Source organism: Dermacentor andersoni, chromosome 2, assembly GCF_023375885.2.
Source record: "Dermacentor andersoni chromosome 2, qqDerAnde1_hic_scaffold, whole genome shotgun sequence".
In the NCBI taxonomy this organism is placed as follows: domain Eukaryota; kingdom Metazoa; phylum Arthropoda; class Arachnida; order Ixodida; family Ixodidae; genus Dermacentor; species Dermacentor andersoni.
The window spans coordinates 117,773,572-117,787,104 of record NC_092815.1 but is presented as its reverse complement, the minus strand read 5'-3'; the positions used below and the strand labels follow the sequence as shown (position 1 = coordinate 117,787,104).

Sequence of the window (13,533 nt, the reverse complement as noted above, 5' to 3'; positions counted from 1 at the left end):
CTTATAATGTTCAAGTGCCACGAAAATTCCATTGTTATAACCAATAATTGTTATAACCGGGTTGCATGAAAAAATCAAAATAAGGGGATGGCAGAAGTGATGTGAGAAAACTATAATGGCGGGGAGGCTAGTGCCCCTCCCCACCACCTTCCTCCGCACGGCTGCTGATGTGTTCCCTCATTTAACTGCTTCCTGGGCGCTCCAATCGCGTGTAACAAGCTGCAGCTGTCGGCGTTAAAAAATGGCACTGCTATAAGAACTGCAAAGAGGTGTCACGGGTGGCAAGTGATATGCGAGCACCGCCAAGGCTTCGCTTTGGTGGCCCCAAAAGGGGCCTTTTAAGAATGGCAAGAAGGCTGCGGCAGCAGCCTGTCAGCTTAAGAAATCCAAAAGAAACGCTGAGGAGAGATCACCACAAGCATCTCGCCACGTACTTCTCACTGGCTTGCACGAGAAAAGCCTATGTCCATTAGCCTTGCATGCTTTATACAAAGCTTGTCAACATCCTCCTCGAAGGCATCCAAGTGCTCCACATAGTGCAGCAGAAGGTTCCTTGCGAAAAGGAAGCAATGAAAGGCCTGAAGCCTGCCGAGCCTCCTGTGAGGACAATGTTGAGGCAGCCTGCCCTGAGCCATCACTGCCACCGTCGCTATTTGATGCAAGCACATTCGCGACAATCGTCTCATCGGTTAGAAGCACTTAGTTTCCAAATCTATAGCTGTGCGCTTTCTTTTCACCGGCAACATGGTGCATTGCTGATGGTCAGCGGGAGAATCAGCCATCTTCCGCTTTGTCGGCGAGTCAAGCGAGGGTGAGAAACCACCTGGCCAGGAACGACTTCGACGCAACCAACAAAGACGAACGCAAACAATTAAGCTGTTTGCTGAACTGTGCTAAATGAGGAGCCAGCGAGCAACATGCGAGCAATCTGCTTGCGGCGCAGCTGGCGCGGTCCATTCGTGTTCGGAGAGGGGGATGGGCGACGAGAGAGAGCCGCGCCGAGATGGCTGGAAAATGAGCGTGCGGCGGCTGTTGGAGCAGCGGCCCATCATGCAGCGGCTCGAAATTCTCGTTTTCTTTTTTTCTTTTCAATGATTTCGCATTTCACTACATTTCGGCTTGGAGACCCAGCAGCCAGACTTCATCGCTATAACCGATAATGCAGCAATGGGGCATTGTACTAAGTGGGTTATTTCACCACGGAAAGCATACAAAAGTCGACGGTGCAGCAGCTTCTGATTATTATAACCGATATAGAGTAGAACTTCAATATATTAAACAATGCAGTGATCGCGAAATAGTTCGATATATAAAATCACGTAAAAAATGCGTCAGAAACTTCTGCAAATCAATCAATGAACCAAGGGTGCAATAGGGGATCGTTGTTCGGAGCGCACGTTTGGTTGCACCACACACAATTGGCATAGGCCGTGCCGACTTCGTCTGCCGGGAGCGCGTGGTCGATTGTGCCGTGAGCAATTAATGTAGGCCATGCCTATTTCATCAACCATGCGAAGTCGGCGCGGTCTATGCCAATCGTGCGTGGTGCTACCGAACGCACACTCTGGACAACGATCCCCAATTGCGCCCCAATCATGGTGCAGTAAATACTCACGTAAAGCTTCACACAAAGTCCTCTTATTTGCCTGAAAGTACTGCAACAGTGTAGCCTACTTCTTATTGGCAGCCGGTGCTTAAACACGAAGTCCTCAACATAGTCTTAAAAGATACACAAGCGATAAGCCTGCAGCAGCGTAGAAGGGCCAAAGCAGCTACACCCTCAGTTGAAGTCGGGAGCGGGGCAACATTAGCGCTTGCGAGATCAACCTCGGCAGCGTCTTCGTTTGGCCGCTATTTCTGCTGCAATATCCACGTCCTTCAATCGAAGCATTTTGAAACACTGTCAATAACAAAGTATGAAGTGGCATCTGCCAAGGTGTGTGTGAGTGAGCCCAGTGAGGCTGCAGTGTCGCACGTCTTTGCAGGTGCAAATCGCCATTCCTCGTGAGGCATGGCATGCGCAGAGCGTGGCACCAAGGAGGAGTCAGTGCAGCAAATGTAATATGTGGTTGACGTTGTCGAACTAGCCAAGCTGCCACGTGTGTACGCCATTATGTTCAAATGGCACTCTCGGCGCCATCAATGTGTGCAGCTATAGTCCACAGCAGTCGGCTGTGCCACCGCCATCTTTGAGTGTTGCGGGAAAGCTCACCTCCTGTCAACAGAGCGCACGTGGTCTAGTGTGGCGTGGCAGAGTTCAATATATCCATTTTATGTCCAGCCCCGTTCCAAGTAAAAAATTAAATATACATGCGATTTTACAGGTAACACAGAAAGTGTTCGATATACACAATAATTCAATACATCCGTGCTCGATATATCGAGGTTTGACTGTATTGTTAAAACCGGTATCGTTATAAGTGGGTTCGACTGTATGTAATAAAGAAGGAAGCAAAATAAGGTCACTATTGGTCAGAATAATAAAGTGCTTAATAAAGGGTTAATGGTTTCTTTTACGGCACCTTTAACCCCTTACCAGCCAACATATCTGGGAGAATATAAAATGTGCCAATGTGGGCTCTGAGATTTAGGTCTCTAAGCTATGAATTTTGTCTCCACAGCTTCCTTTATGGGCTGTCCCAAGCTAGACATGTATGGACTTGCGCTACCATCTGTTGCATTCAACGGCAACTATGAAGCTATTCAAAGTGCTCAATTGATAAAAAGTACTGAAAACAGCTCCAAAATAAACTTGACAAGGCAGGCTCACCAAAAGCCCAAAAAGTAGATTTGGGCAGAAACGAACTGAGCTTGCCTAAGGCCTTTACAAGGTTTACTAAAACCAACGTAATGATGCTTGTGCTAAGTCCCAACAGGAGAGAAGAAAGGTTTAAAGTGCCACAATGCTCACTTGCCTTGGTGTTCACAAGGGGATATGATTTGTTGACTTTCCGTAAACCGTCCAGCATTTTCGGCAGCTCGGATGGGTTCACAGGCTCCACAGCAATTTTGATGACAGAATGCGTGCAGAAGCGTAAGGGATGAAAGATGAAAAGCTCCTCTTGAATGCCAATGTCTACTATGGTTGAGGTCTTCACCACTGGTTGGTCGATGCCTTCCATGAGCACCCAGTTGCCAGCTGGAACCCTGTTCACTTCGACCTTGTACCTAGAACAAACACAGGAAGGATGCACGTATAGTAACAGAAAGCACACACAGTGTCTGTCAAGCTTCGAACGTAGCATACTTTACAAATTGAAACCCACCCAACATCTCAGAACAATGATGTCTAAATAAACTGACGCTCCTATACAGTTTCAATGCATTACCATTAGGAGTGTCAACATGGAAAAAAGTGTATGTGTGTTAAGTGTGTGAAAGCTGGTTTGAGGTGTCTGAGGCCAGTCATGCAGTAGAGGTAGAGAGGGTATGGGAGACCTTAGAAAAGCGTGGGCGATCCAGAAGCTAGTCATAGCTGGGAAGGAGGGAGGGAGAAGGCAGCTGCAAATGGGAGCTCAAGAGAAGGAAAGGGCAGTGGCACTGAAGCATGTCGCCTCAGTCTGCTCCGAACCACTGTCAGTTGCGCTTTACTCCTCGAAGACGTAGGACTTGTTTCAAGTGAGCTAAAATTAACTGCAAAGCTAAAGAGGTGTGACGTGATGCCTAATGCATTTCTCTCACATTTACCGCTATATTGTCACTGACCTTTTGTTCTTTTAGGTCGACTAATGCAGTATCCTATTCCAATGCTATTCCTTTTATTACTTAGTGAGTGGTTAAAGTGGCCGGCCATAAATGGTGGATGGGAGGAAAGTAATAGAAGTGAGCGAGAGGAATGCTTACGTTATACCAGCTCCAAGCTTTTAACCCTGTCAGCACACCAAGAGATCATTTCCCATTATCCACGCCATTTTTTATAGGGGTGTGTGAATACCGAATAGTAGATTTCGAATCGAATGTTGCATTGAATTATGGAAAAAAGAAAGGCAAATATTGAATATCTGAAAAATTTTGACAAAATTTAATGCTTACAAATTTTCGGCAAGAAAATGTGGTGCTGCAAGCACTTGGGAGTCTCCTAGCACTGCAGAACAATGCTGCAACCTATCAGTAACTTAGGTACATAGAAATCAAGGTGTACAGTATGATCCAACGTATATTAACACCAATTTAGCATGCCAGCATTTATTACAGCTCAATCCTAGAATATGAAGGTCTAGAAAACATTTTTTTTATCAATAGAATTGTTAAATGCAAAGCCCAGGCTCAGTGATTAGTGGTACTAGGTTGAAAGTCTTTGGTGACACCGAGAGACTAGAGGTCAACACTAGAACTGCTCGATGAATGTTGATATGACTCAGTGTAGAAACTGGCAATGCTGGCAAAGATATTGTGCAAAATCATTGAGGAATGAAGCGCGCATGTGTTAACTGCGAGGCAAAAAATGAGTGCTACTGCTACTTTGGACATTGATGTGGGCCTCCATTGCCCAGAGAGTTGTAGAAGACTGGTGCAACTGGATCAGCATCAGCACAAGAGTTAATGAGAGCAGAGGCAACTTCAGAGGGCATCCTTCAATTCTTCGCGTTGAAAGGCATCACCTCACAAATCTTTTCCAATAAGCACTTTAATCCAATTTGTATGGGTAGAGTTTAAAAGAGCAGACAACCTTGCCCCATTTTTGTGGCACTTCCTACCTTCTGTTGTTTCAGGTAAAAAAGTGTGTGTGTGTGCATGTATGCATGTATACAGTCGATCCCAGATATATCGAACTCGAAGAGGATCACGAAATAGTTTGATATATTGATAATTCGAAATATAAAATATGCATGTCAAAAGCTTCTCTAACAACTCCACACATCTCAAGGCAGTTTCCCAATGTCATGACTAACGGGAACTTACTGATCTGTGGCTCCAAGGCGCGTACGAAAACAAAAACACAGCGCGATGACCAGAGCACTTTATTTCCGAAGAAAAGAAATCTGTGACCTTTGCTTCCTTTTTCTTCTGCACCATCAAGTTCATTAAGCTGTCCTCAAGCTTGTTGACAGTGTCTAAATGAGAAAGGCCAGCTTCTTGCATTGTGCCACAACAGCGGCGAATGAAACTGTCAGCTGAAAGCTGACGCAAGTTCAGCTGCAGTGCATGGTGGTTGGTCCTCTTTGTCGGAACCTTCGCCACTGCTCGAGTCTGTGTCCTCGTCACCCATGATGTCAGCCACAATTTCCGCATCAGCGCAATCCACTACAGCTTGCACGCCATCATCAGCGCTGACGAAATCGCGTGCTGTAACGCCAGTTTGGCATCCCACGCCTGTAGCCACTCAACGAAAAAATTGCGGGTCACCCAAGCTTCTTTATTGGACGCAAGCTTCTTTATCGGACCGGGAGACCTTTCGCATTCTTAAAGCAGCGTGGTGACCTGCTCTTTCTGATAACAAACGGCCGTAGTTTGCATGACCCATCCATATTTGCAGCAAGCAAAATCGATACATGCACTTTGCTGTTCTTTCCACCATGGCATGCAGTACCCTTCAGATGCAGAGTCTTGTTTGACAGCATTTGCCAAAACAGTGCTCATCTGCGTTGAATATTTGCGACAGCGAAAAGCTGTCGGAAATATTTGGCCACTCTTCGGACAACCACTTCTCTATGTGACTTGTGCTAGCCGCCCGGCTTTGGCCCGAAAGGGTCTTTCTGACGATGCTGTAGCGACTCTTAAATCGCTGCTGCCAACCAGTGCCACCAGTGAAGCTTTCTTCTCCGAAGACCACAGCAAACCATTTGGCCTTCTCCATAAGCACTGGGCCATCAACAGGTATGTTCTTGGCACGTGTCTCCAAAAACCAGGCGTACAATGCCTTCTCGACCTTGTCAAAGGTTGGGACGTGCACACGACATGCTCAAGGGCAACAGGACTGCACTGCCTTCAGCTTAACATCGGCTTTGTTCTTGAGGATCGTACTCAGGGTGTTGCAAGGAGTTCCGAATGGCATGGAAACCGGCGACTTTTTCTCGCCAGCCTCCACCTGTCAAATGATGTCCGCCTTTGTTGAAAAATCAAAATTCTTGCGTTTTTTCACGGCCATGGCTCCGGAATACGCTCCGAAAGCGGAAAGAAAAACGCACTGCACCACATGAGTCTCAAGCCTTCGCGTTGGCCTTGTGAATAAAAGAAACAAAGTGAATCAAAAGATGCACCGCTCCGCGTCTCCGCACTACCACAAGCCCAAACTGCATTGACATTGTTCGTCTCGCTGCACCAGCGGTGTCAGCCAACCAAAACACAGGAAACGGGCGCCTGCAGTCAGCGTGGTTTCTCCCTCCCGCTTCCCTTTCACACCCAATCGCACTCCAAGCGCTCCTCGTCATGTGCCTTTTACCCACATGCCCCTTTCTCGGAGTGGGGCGGCGCACGTGAGATTGCGGAAACATCGCGAGAGCTTCGTGAGGAGAAGCATACTTGCGGGAGTGGGTTGCGATGGGAGAAGCGCACTTGCAGAGATGGGGTATGGTGGGAGAAGCACACTTGCCGGGGCGCAGCACAGCACAGAATTCGATACATCGATATGCTGGTGCACGGGAGTTCTATATATGCGAACAATAACGCTATACTTTTGCATGGGATTCCCAAGGGGATTTTTCAACTGTTCGATATAGGGAATAATTCGATATATCTGGGTTCAACTGTATATATATTGTCATGTAGTAGTGACGGAAAAGAAGGTAGCAATACCTTGAATGACGAAACTGACTTTTATTGGCCGAACTTGTGCCCTCAAAAGCAGGCTACACTCAAAGAACAACGATAGCAGCGAACACAGTCAGTGATCGGCGAAAATCTGATCAGCGGGTCAAGCGCGTCGGCTTTTATACATCAGTCGTCAAATATTCCAGTCATTGCTGGGACCCACGTGTCTTCCACAAAGTTCTACACCATTTGCATTGCGCGATTAAATCAGATTACGCAAGGTTTGGTGACAACAGACAACGGACAGAACCATCAATAACTTTTGAGAAACTTCCGATACATGCAGGTGCGTCCTGCGTTGCGCCATAACATTTGTTAGGTGGTGAAATGTGGGCACCCCATAAAGATAAAGTGGTACACGTGTCAATATTGCACTTGAAGAAACTTCGTGTGACCTAGAAGAATTGAGCACTGAAGTGGTGGAGTTATATGAGTACAGTCGAACCCACTTATAACAATACCAGTTTTAACAATATATCGATTACAACAACGAGAAGCTGCTGCACCATAGACTTTTGTGTGTTTTCCATGATGAAATAACCTGTTTACTACAACGCCCCGACGCCGCATTATCGGTTATAACGATGAAGTCTGGCTGCTGGGCGTCCGAGCTGAAAGGTAGTGAAATGCAAAATCCTTGAAAAAAAAAAAAAAGAAAATGAGAAATTCGAGCCGCTGCATGATGGGCCGCTGCTCCAACAGCCACTGCGCGTTCATTTTCCAGCCATCTCTGTGCGGCTCTCTCCCATCGCCCTTCCACCCCTCTGAACACGAATGGGCTGCGTCCATAGCGCTACGCCGCCCCACACTAAGAAACACAAACAGACTGCGCCAACTGTGTCGCAAGCAGATTGCTCGCATGTTGCTCGCTGGCTCCTCATTCAGAGCAGTTCTGCGAAGAGCTTAATCCCTCGCGTTCGTTTTTGTTCGTTGTGTCGAAGTCGTTCCTGGGCAAACGGTTTCTCAACTTCACTTGACTCGCCGCCGAAATGGAAGATGGCTGATCCGCCCGCTGATCATCGGCAATGCACGCCGTTGCCGATGAAAAGAAAGTGCACGGCTATAGATTTGGAAACTAAGTGCTTCTAACCGATGAGACGATCGTCGTGAACGTGCTTGCGACGGCTAGCGACGGCGACGACAGCAGCGATGACACAGTAGGGCAGGCTGCCTCAACATTGTCCTCACAAGAGGCCCAGCATGATTCAGTCCCTCTGAGGCTTCTTTTCAATGAGGAACATTCCGCTGCACTACGTGGACTGGTTTGATGCCTTGGAGAAGGATGTTGGCAAGCTTCGCGTAAAGCATTCATGGCTGATGGACATAGGTTTTTCTCGTGCGAGTCAGTGAGAAATATGTGGCGATATGCTTGTGGCAATCTCTCCTCAGCATTTCTTCTAAATTTCTCAAGCTGACAGGCTGCCTCGGCAGCCTTCTCGCAATTTTTGAAAGGCTCCTTTAGGGGCCACCAAAGTGATGCCTCGGCGGTGCTCGCATATTGCTTGCCACCCGTGACACATCTTTGCAATTGTAGCAGTGCCATTCTTTAACGCCGACAGCCGCGGCTTGTTGCACGCGATCGGAGCGCCCAGGAAGCAGTTAAATGAGTGAACACAATCAGCAGCCGGGCGGAGGAAGGTGGTGGGGAGGGGCACTGGCCTCCCTGCCTACATAGTTTTCTCATATCAGCTCTGCCATCCCCCTATTTTGATTTTTTCATGTAGCCGGTTATAACAATTATCGGTTATAACAATTGAATTTTCATGGCACTTGAATATTGTTAATTAAGTGGGTTCAACTGCAGACACTAGACCTCATAGTAGTGGACAGTTCAATTTCACAGCCTGAGTCCTCTCGGTGGTGTAATCTTCCTTCGTGTAATTGTCGCATACTTGGCTATCACTAATACTGCTTCGCCTTTCCGTCGTAACTGCAGCCTCTCTCTCTCTCTTTTTTCTGTGAGTACGAGTATAAGCAGTGCTGCGCATGACTGCTGTTGATCTTGATCTCGAGTCAATCCGGCTTGGCCTTATTTTGGTTACTGAGTGAATTATACAGTGTTCCCTAACTATCACGCACCAAAACTTAAAGAAAGAGCAGTTGTATTACTTGAAGAAAACCCAGTGCATACTGTTTCCAGTACAGTGGAGTGGCTGCCAGTAATTCTTTCGTTACTGAGATTGAATTCCGTAATTGTAATTATCTAGCTCGAGAAGTACCGTCCTAATTTTTCAAAGTGCCAATGAGGCATATGTAGGCACTCCAAAATGACATCTAACTGCGGTGTTTTCAGCGACATACTAATTGCGTACAATTTTTTCCGATTGGTAATGGAACCTCACGAAGTATGAAAGACACTCTGCGAGTGCCCTCCTACCCACATCATGAAGCAGCCCTCTAAAATAAGCTGACTGAAAGCAACCGCATTGCCTGTCACAAACCCGAAGAGACAGCGCATCACCTTGATAAGGGTACGAAGCAGCACCAACAGTAGGTTTCGTGGCTTCGTAGCTTTTCCTTCCTCTCATTTCTACGTCACACTTATTATCCGTCTCTCAAGGCCGACTGATCAGACTGATAACAAAAGCCCCCTGATAAAGTTAAAAAAAAATTAAATTATGGGGTTTTACGTGCTAAAACCACTTTCTGATTATGAGGCACGCCGTAGTGGAGGACTCAGGAAATTTTGACCATCTGGGGTTCTTTAACGTGCACCAAAATCTAAGTACACGGGTGTTTTCGCATTTCGCCCCCATCGAAATGCGGCCGCCGTGGCCGGGACTCGATCCCACAACCTCGTGCTCAGCAGCCCAACAGCATAGCCACTGAGCAACCACGGCAGGTCCTTAATAAAGTGGCCGAAGCGCCGCTCTGACAACACACAAAATGCGAAAAGCAATGTAACACGCATAGAATGTTTCAAAATCCTGGCTTTGCTCAGACTCCATCGAAAGAGTGCGCGCAAAGCTATACAGTCGAACCTCGATATAACGAAGTCCAATTTGCAGCCGAAAATTTCGTTAAATCGCGAGTTTCAATAAGTCGAGGTTCTCATGTTTCAGCAGTCCAAATAAAGATTCAGGTTCTTGGAACACTCCTGGCGTATGGCACCTAGTACATAGCAAAATTACAAAGATAATCAATAAACCCCAGAACTAATAACACAACCAAGAGTGTGATGCCCGATAGCCAGCCGGTACGAACGAATTTTTCTCCATTACGCGTACGGTGAAGAGCAGGTCTGCAGCAAGCGCCGTGCCTAGTGCTCATAGCTGCCACTAGATGTGGCCATCAGTGCTATCATTATAATTTGTCATCACAAAAAAAAAAAAAAAAAATCCTTTCACAAAGACATGGCAACCTGTGGCGCAAAGAAAAAAAAATCATGCACATACCAGAGCTATCAACTTGAATATTCTTTCGAAGAAAATTGGAAGTAGCATTAACTTGGTGGATCCATGAGGCCACCACTTACCATTAGAGCGCTTAACGCTCGCAGCCATCGAATGATACCGCGCTCAGTAAAGCAATGACGACGTTGACTCATGAACGCTGAAATATTTTATTTAACTTCCCGCAGAGCAATTCTATGCAACTCAGGTGGAAGCGAAGAACTCCGTCAGCTTCATCTGCCGCTTTTTAATAAGGGTCGGGGTTATAAGGCGCTCGTAGGTTGACAGGGCTGCTAAGGCTTGCTCTTGCGAGCGCGCCCGCATACGTGCGTAAGAGATCCAGCACATCCATGACTTTAGTGTAGCTTCGGTTTAGCTTCGGTGTAGCCATGCTGCTTGCCGCCTGGAGTTCTTTGTCCGAGTCGTCGTCCTGCATTTCTGTATCTGTGACGGTCTGGATTATTGCGTCATCGTCCAGCTCTTCAGCTGTCCCAGCGCAAGCATCGGTGAAGACAGTCCTCGAGTGTCACGTTGCTTGGAGCACCACCCTGATCGCAGGGCAGCTGCCACGAGTCAACATCTGTTGTGTACGCCATACTTTCGTCACCGCCATTGTACTCACGGTGGAGCAGGGCCTTAAAATTAAGGCGAAGGTGCAAGCTTGTTTCATGACCATGTCGCACTTCACTGGCAGGGACCGATCACACATTTCAGCGACGTACGCTGCAAGCTTAGCCTACAGCTCTGGAAAGCATCCAGACTTCAGTACGTGAGAAATTTCTCACTTGCCGTCACAGGTGAAAATTTCGCTTCGCTGCAGTCGCCACTCTCGCACCACCCGTTTGTGATTTGTTTCTTAGGCGTAAAGGATGGCAGCCCTCTTGAACGCTGCTGTGAACGAGTGCTGAACGATTAGTGGGCCTGGAGCACTCGTGACGACTGGGGAAGCATAGAAGTAGCACGTAGCCGGCAGTCAAGTGGAACGCATCAAACCAATGCCAATGCCTTTCAACAGAGAAAGAAACCCGTGAGCGGTGTCTGCTCTTCCATGAACTACCGATACTCCCCGCAAGCGCCGCCATTCTGAGGGTGCCGCCGCAAATGGGAACAGCGGCGCTTCCATGAACTATCGACACCCCCACCTATGAGTGTTGCATGCACTGTAAAACTCTCAAAAATGTTGAAAAACCCTTCCGAAAAGCAAACAAACACGCGGGATAGCGAAAAGATACGGGTAAGCCCATAGAGCAAACAAAATTGTAACTACGTTGTAGCTCCCGTTGGTCTCGCTTTTTTGGCGGGGCCATGTTTTGGTTTCGATTGTAAGTCGACCCCCCCCCCCCCCAACTTCAGACTTTCAAATTTAAAAGAAGTGGTCGACTTACAATCGTGTAAATATGGTAAACAACTGAGAAAACGTGCCCAACGACCGCTGTTCATAAACTTACTTCCCGTTGGCACTTTCCCGTTCCAACAGGCCGGTGACGTCATAGCGTGACGCGTTCCGAAACTTCTGAAGCACTCCGGCTAGCTCTACAGAAGCGCGTCCGCTGCGGGTTTCATACGTACACGATAGATGGCGCAGCGGCACGTTCTGCTCCATGTATTGAAGCGTGCCAGGAAAATTTGAGCATTAAAGGGCGCATGCAAATCGCTGTGTGCCCGGCTAAAGTTTTCGTCTGCCTGTCAAGGAGGCTCCTGGTACGTGCGTGAGATGCGCGAGGACTTCGTTAAATCGGAAGTACAGTATAAAGTGACCTCGTTAAATCGCAAAAAAAGAAAATACCTGGTTTTCAATGGGACAGAGATTGGGAAAAATAAAAATGCGTTATTTCGAGAATTTCGTTAAATTGAGATTCGTTATATCGAGATTCGACTGTATTTCGTGCCAGAAACTTGCTTTGGACCAAAGCCAAATTAAAGTGACCGTTTTATTTTTGATGAAAGTGGACATGTGCTGCAAAAATAGGTGCATCTAAAAAAATAACAGTGAAATAAACAGACCGGGAAGCGACCAATGTGTAAAGAAAAAGCAAAACTGATGCACTCAAGAAATTAAATATACCACTACTAAATGAGCCAAATTGGCAATCAGGATGTCTGCACAAAAAAAAAAGACAAAAAAAGAAAGGAAGAGAAAGGAAGAGAAACATCAGATTTCAGCGTGCCCTTATTAACTATGAAGCTCGTCGAACACCGGCTGCTGCCGAGAGGATATGTTTGAATAGGTCTCCTTTTGCAGCTACGCAGTACTGAGTCCACTTTATCCCATATTCAGTGGCTTTCTTGAAGACCGACGCCAGAATTCTATGGCAGACATCCGTTATCCTTGCCTTGAACTAATCTGACTTCCGTCTTGATTGTGTAAGCACAATATTTCGCATAACCTTAAAGAACCTCAAAGAGAGAAATCGAGTGTGGAGAGGTCAGGTGGCCTAGCAGGCCAATTCACAGGCCTGCGTCTTCCAATCTAATGCGCATGGAAAATTGCATCCAGCCAGTTTCGTGCTTGGCCGCTGCTTTGTGCGGGTGCCCCTTCTTGCTGATACTACCACAGAAGTGGAAGGTATGACAGCGGGACTTCGCTGAGAAACTTATCCACCACTCCTTCAAGGATTTCCTTCACATAACGCTGTCTAATCATCGTGTGATTGAAGAAAATGGGATTGATTATAGCACCGGCGTAAATTCCGAACTGCACATTGAGCCACCAGTGGTACTACTGGTGCCGAGTGCACTTTACCCAGTGTGGATTGGAGTCACTCCAATAGTGTGCATTATGCGAATTTGCCCAGGCGTTTCTTCGAAAACTGGCTGCATCTGTGCACATGATGCTGCTCAAAAAGTCCGTTGACACATCGGCTTTTGTGAGGGCCCAAATCGAGAAATCCAGACGGTTCTACAGGTCCCTATTTTCTAAGAATCGGTGCTGGTTAAGGTGGTACGAGTGAAAGGCCGTCGTTTACAATCTTCCAAACTGATGACTTGAAAATTGGTGCATGGCTGACTGTAATTTGTAAATACGTGTGAATAAATCTTGATGAACTTCCCAATGATGTGTTAGCTCAGTGCACATGTGCGACTGCAGGTAAGTCCTCCATTCAATTAGCTTCTTTTATTTCAAAAACATTTTTGGGCCCCTTCGAGTTCAAATTATCGAGATTCGGCTGTACAGTAAAACCTCGTTAAACCGTACCCGCTTAAACAGTAGTTTCGTTTTAAAAGTAGTAAAGTCAAATCCCCGACTCAGCGGCCATTGAACATAATGTGTTTTGTATCCGCATAAACCGTACAAGCTTATTGCGTACGCATTGGTTAAAACGTAGCGTTTCAACTTTTCGTCGCGCCAACACAGCGGTGCGTCGTCTCCATTGGGAGGCCCGGCAGAACA

At 46.9% G+C, this 13,533-nt stretch overlaps 1 protein-coding gene across 1 annotated transcript in view; it reads right to left on the bottom strand.

Moving 5' to 3' along the window:
- LOC126541329 (116 kDa U5 small nuclear ribonucleoprotein component) overlaps nucleotides 1-13,533 on the bottom strand; it is a 58,314-nt gene that overhangs the window by 22,082 nt on the left and 22,699 nt on the right. Inside the window, exon 16 of the mRNA XM_050188075.3 lies at nucleotides 2,916-3,168. Coding sequence (XP_050044032.1) covers nucleotides 2,916-3,168 — 253 coding nt within the window. The remainder of the gene's footprint in view (nucleotides 1-2,915; nucleotides 3,169-13,533) is intronic.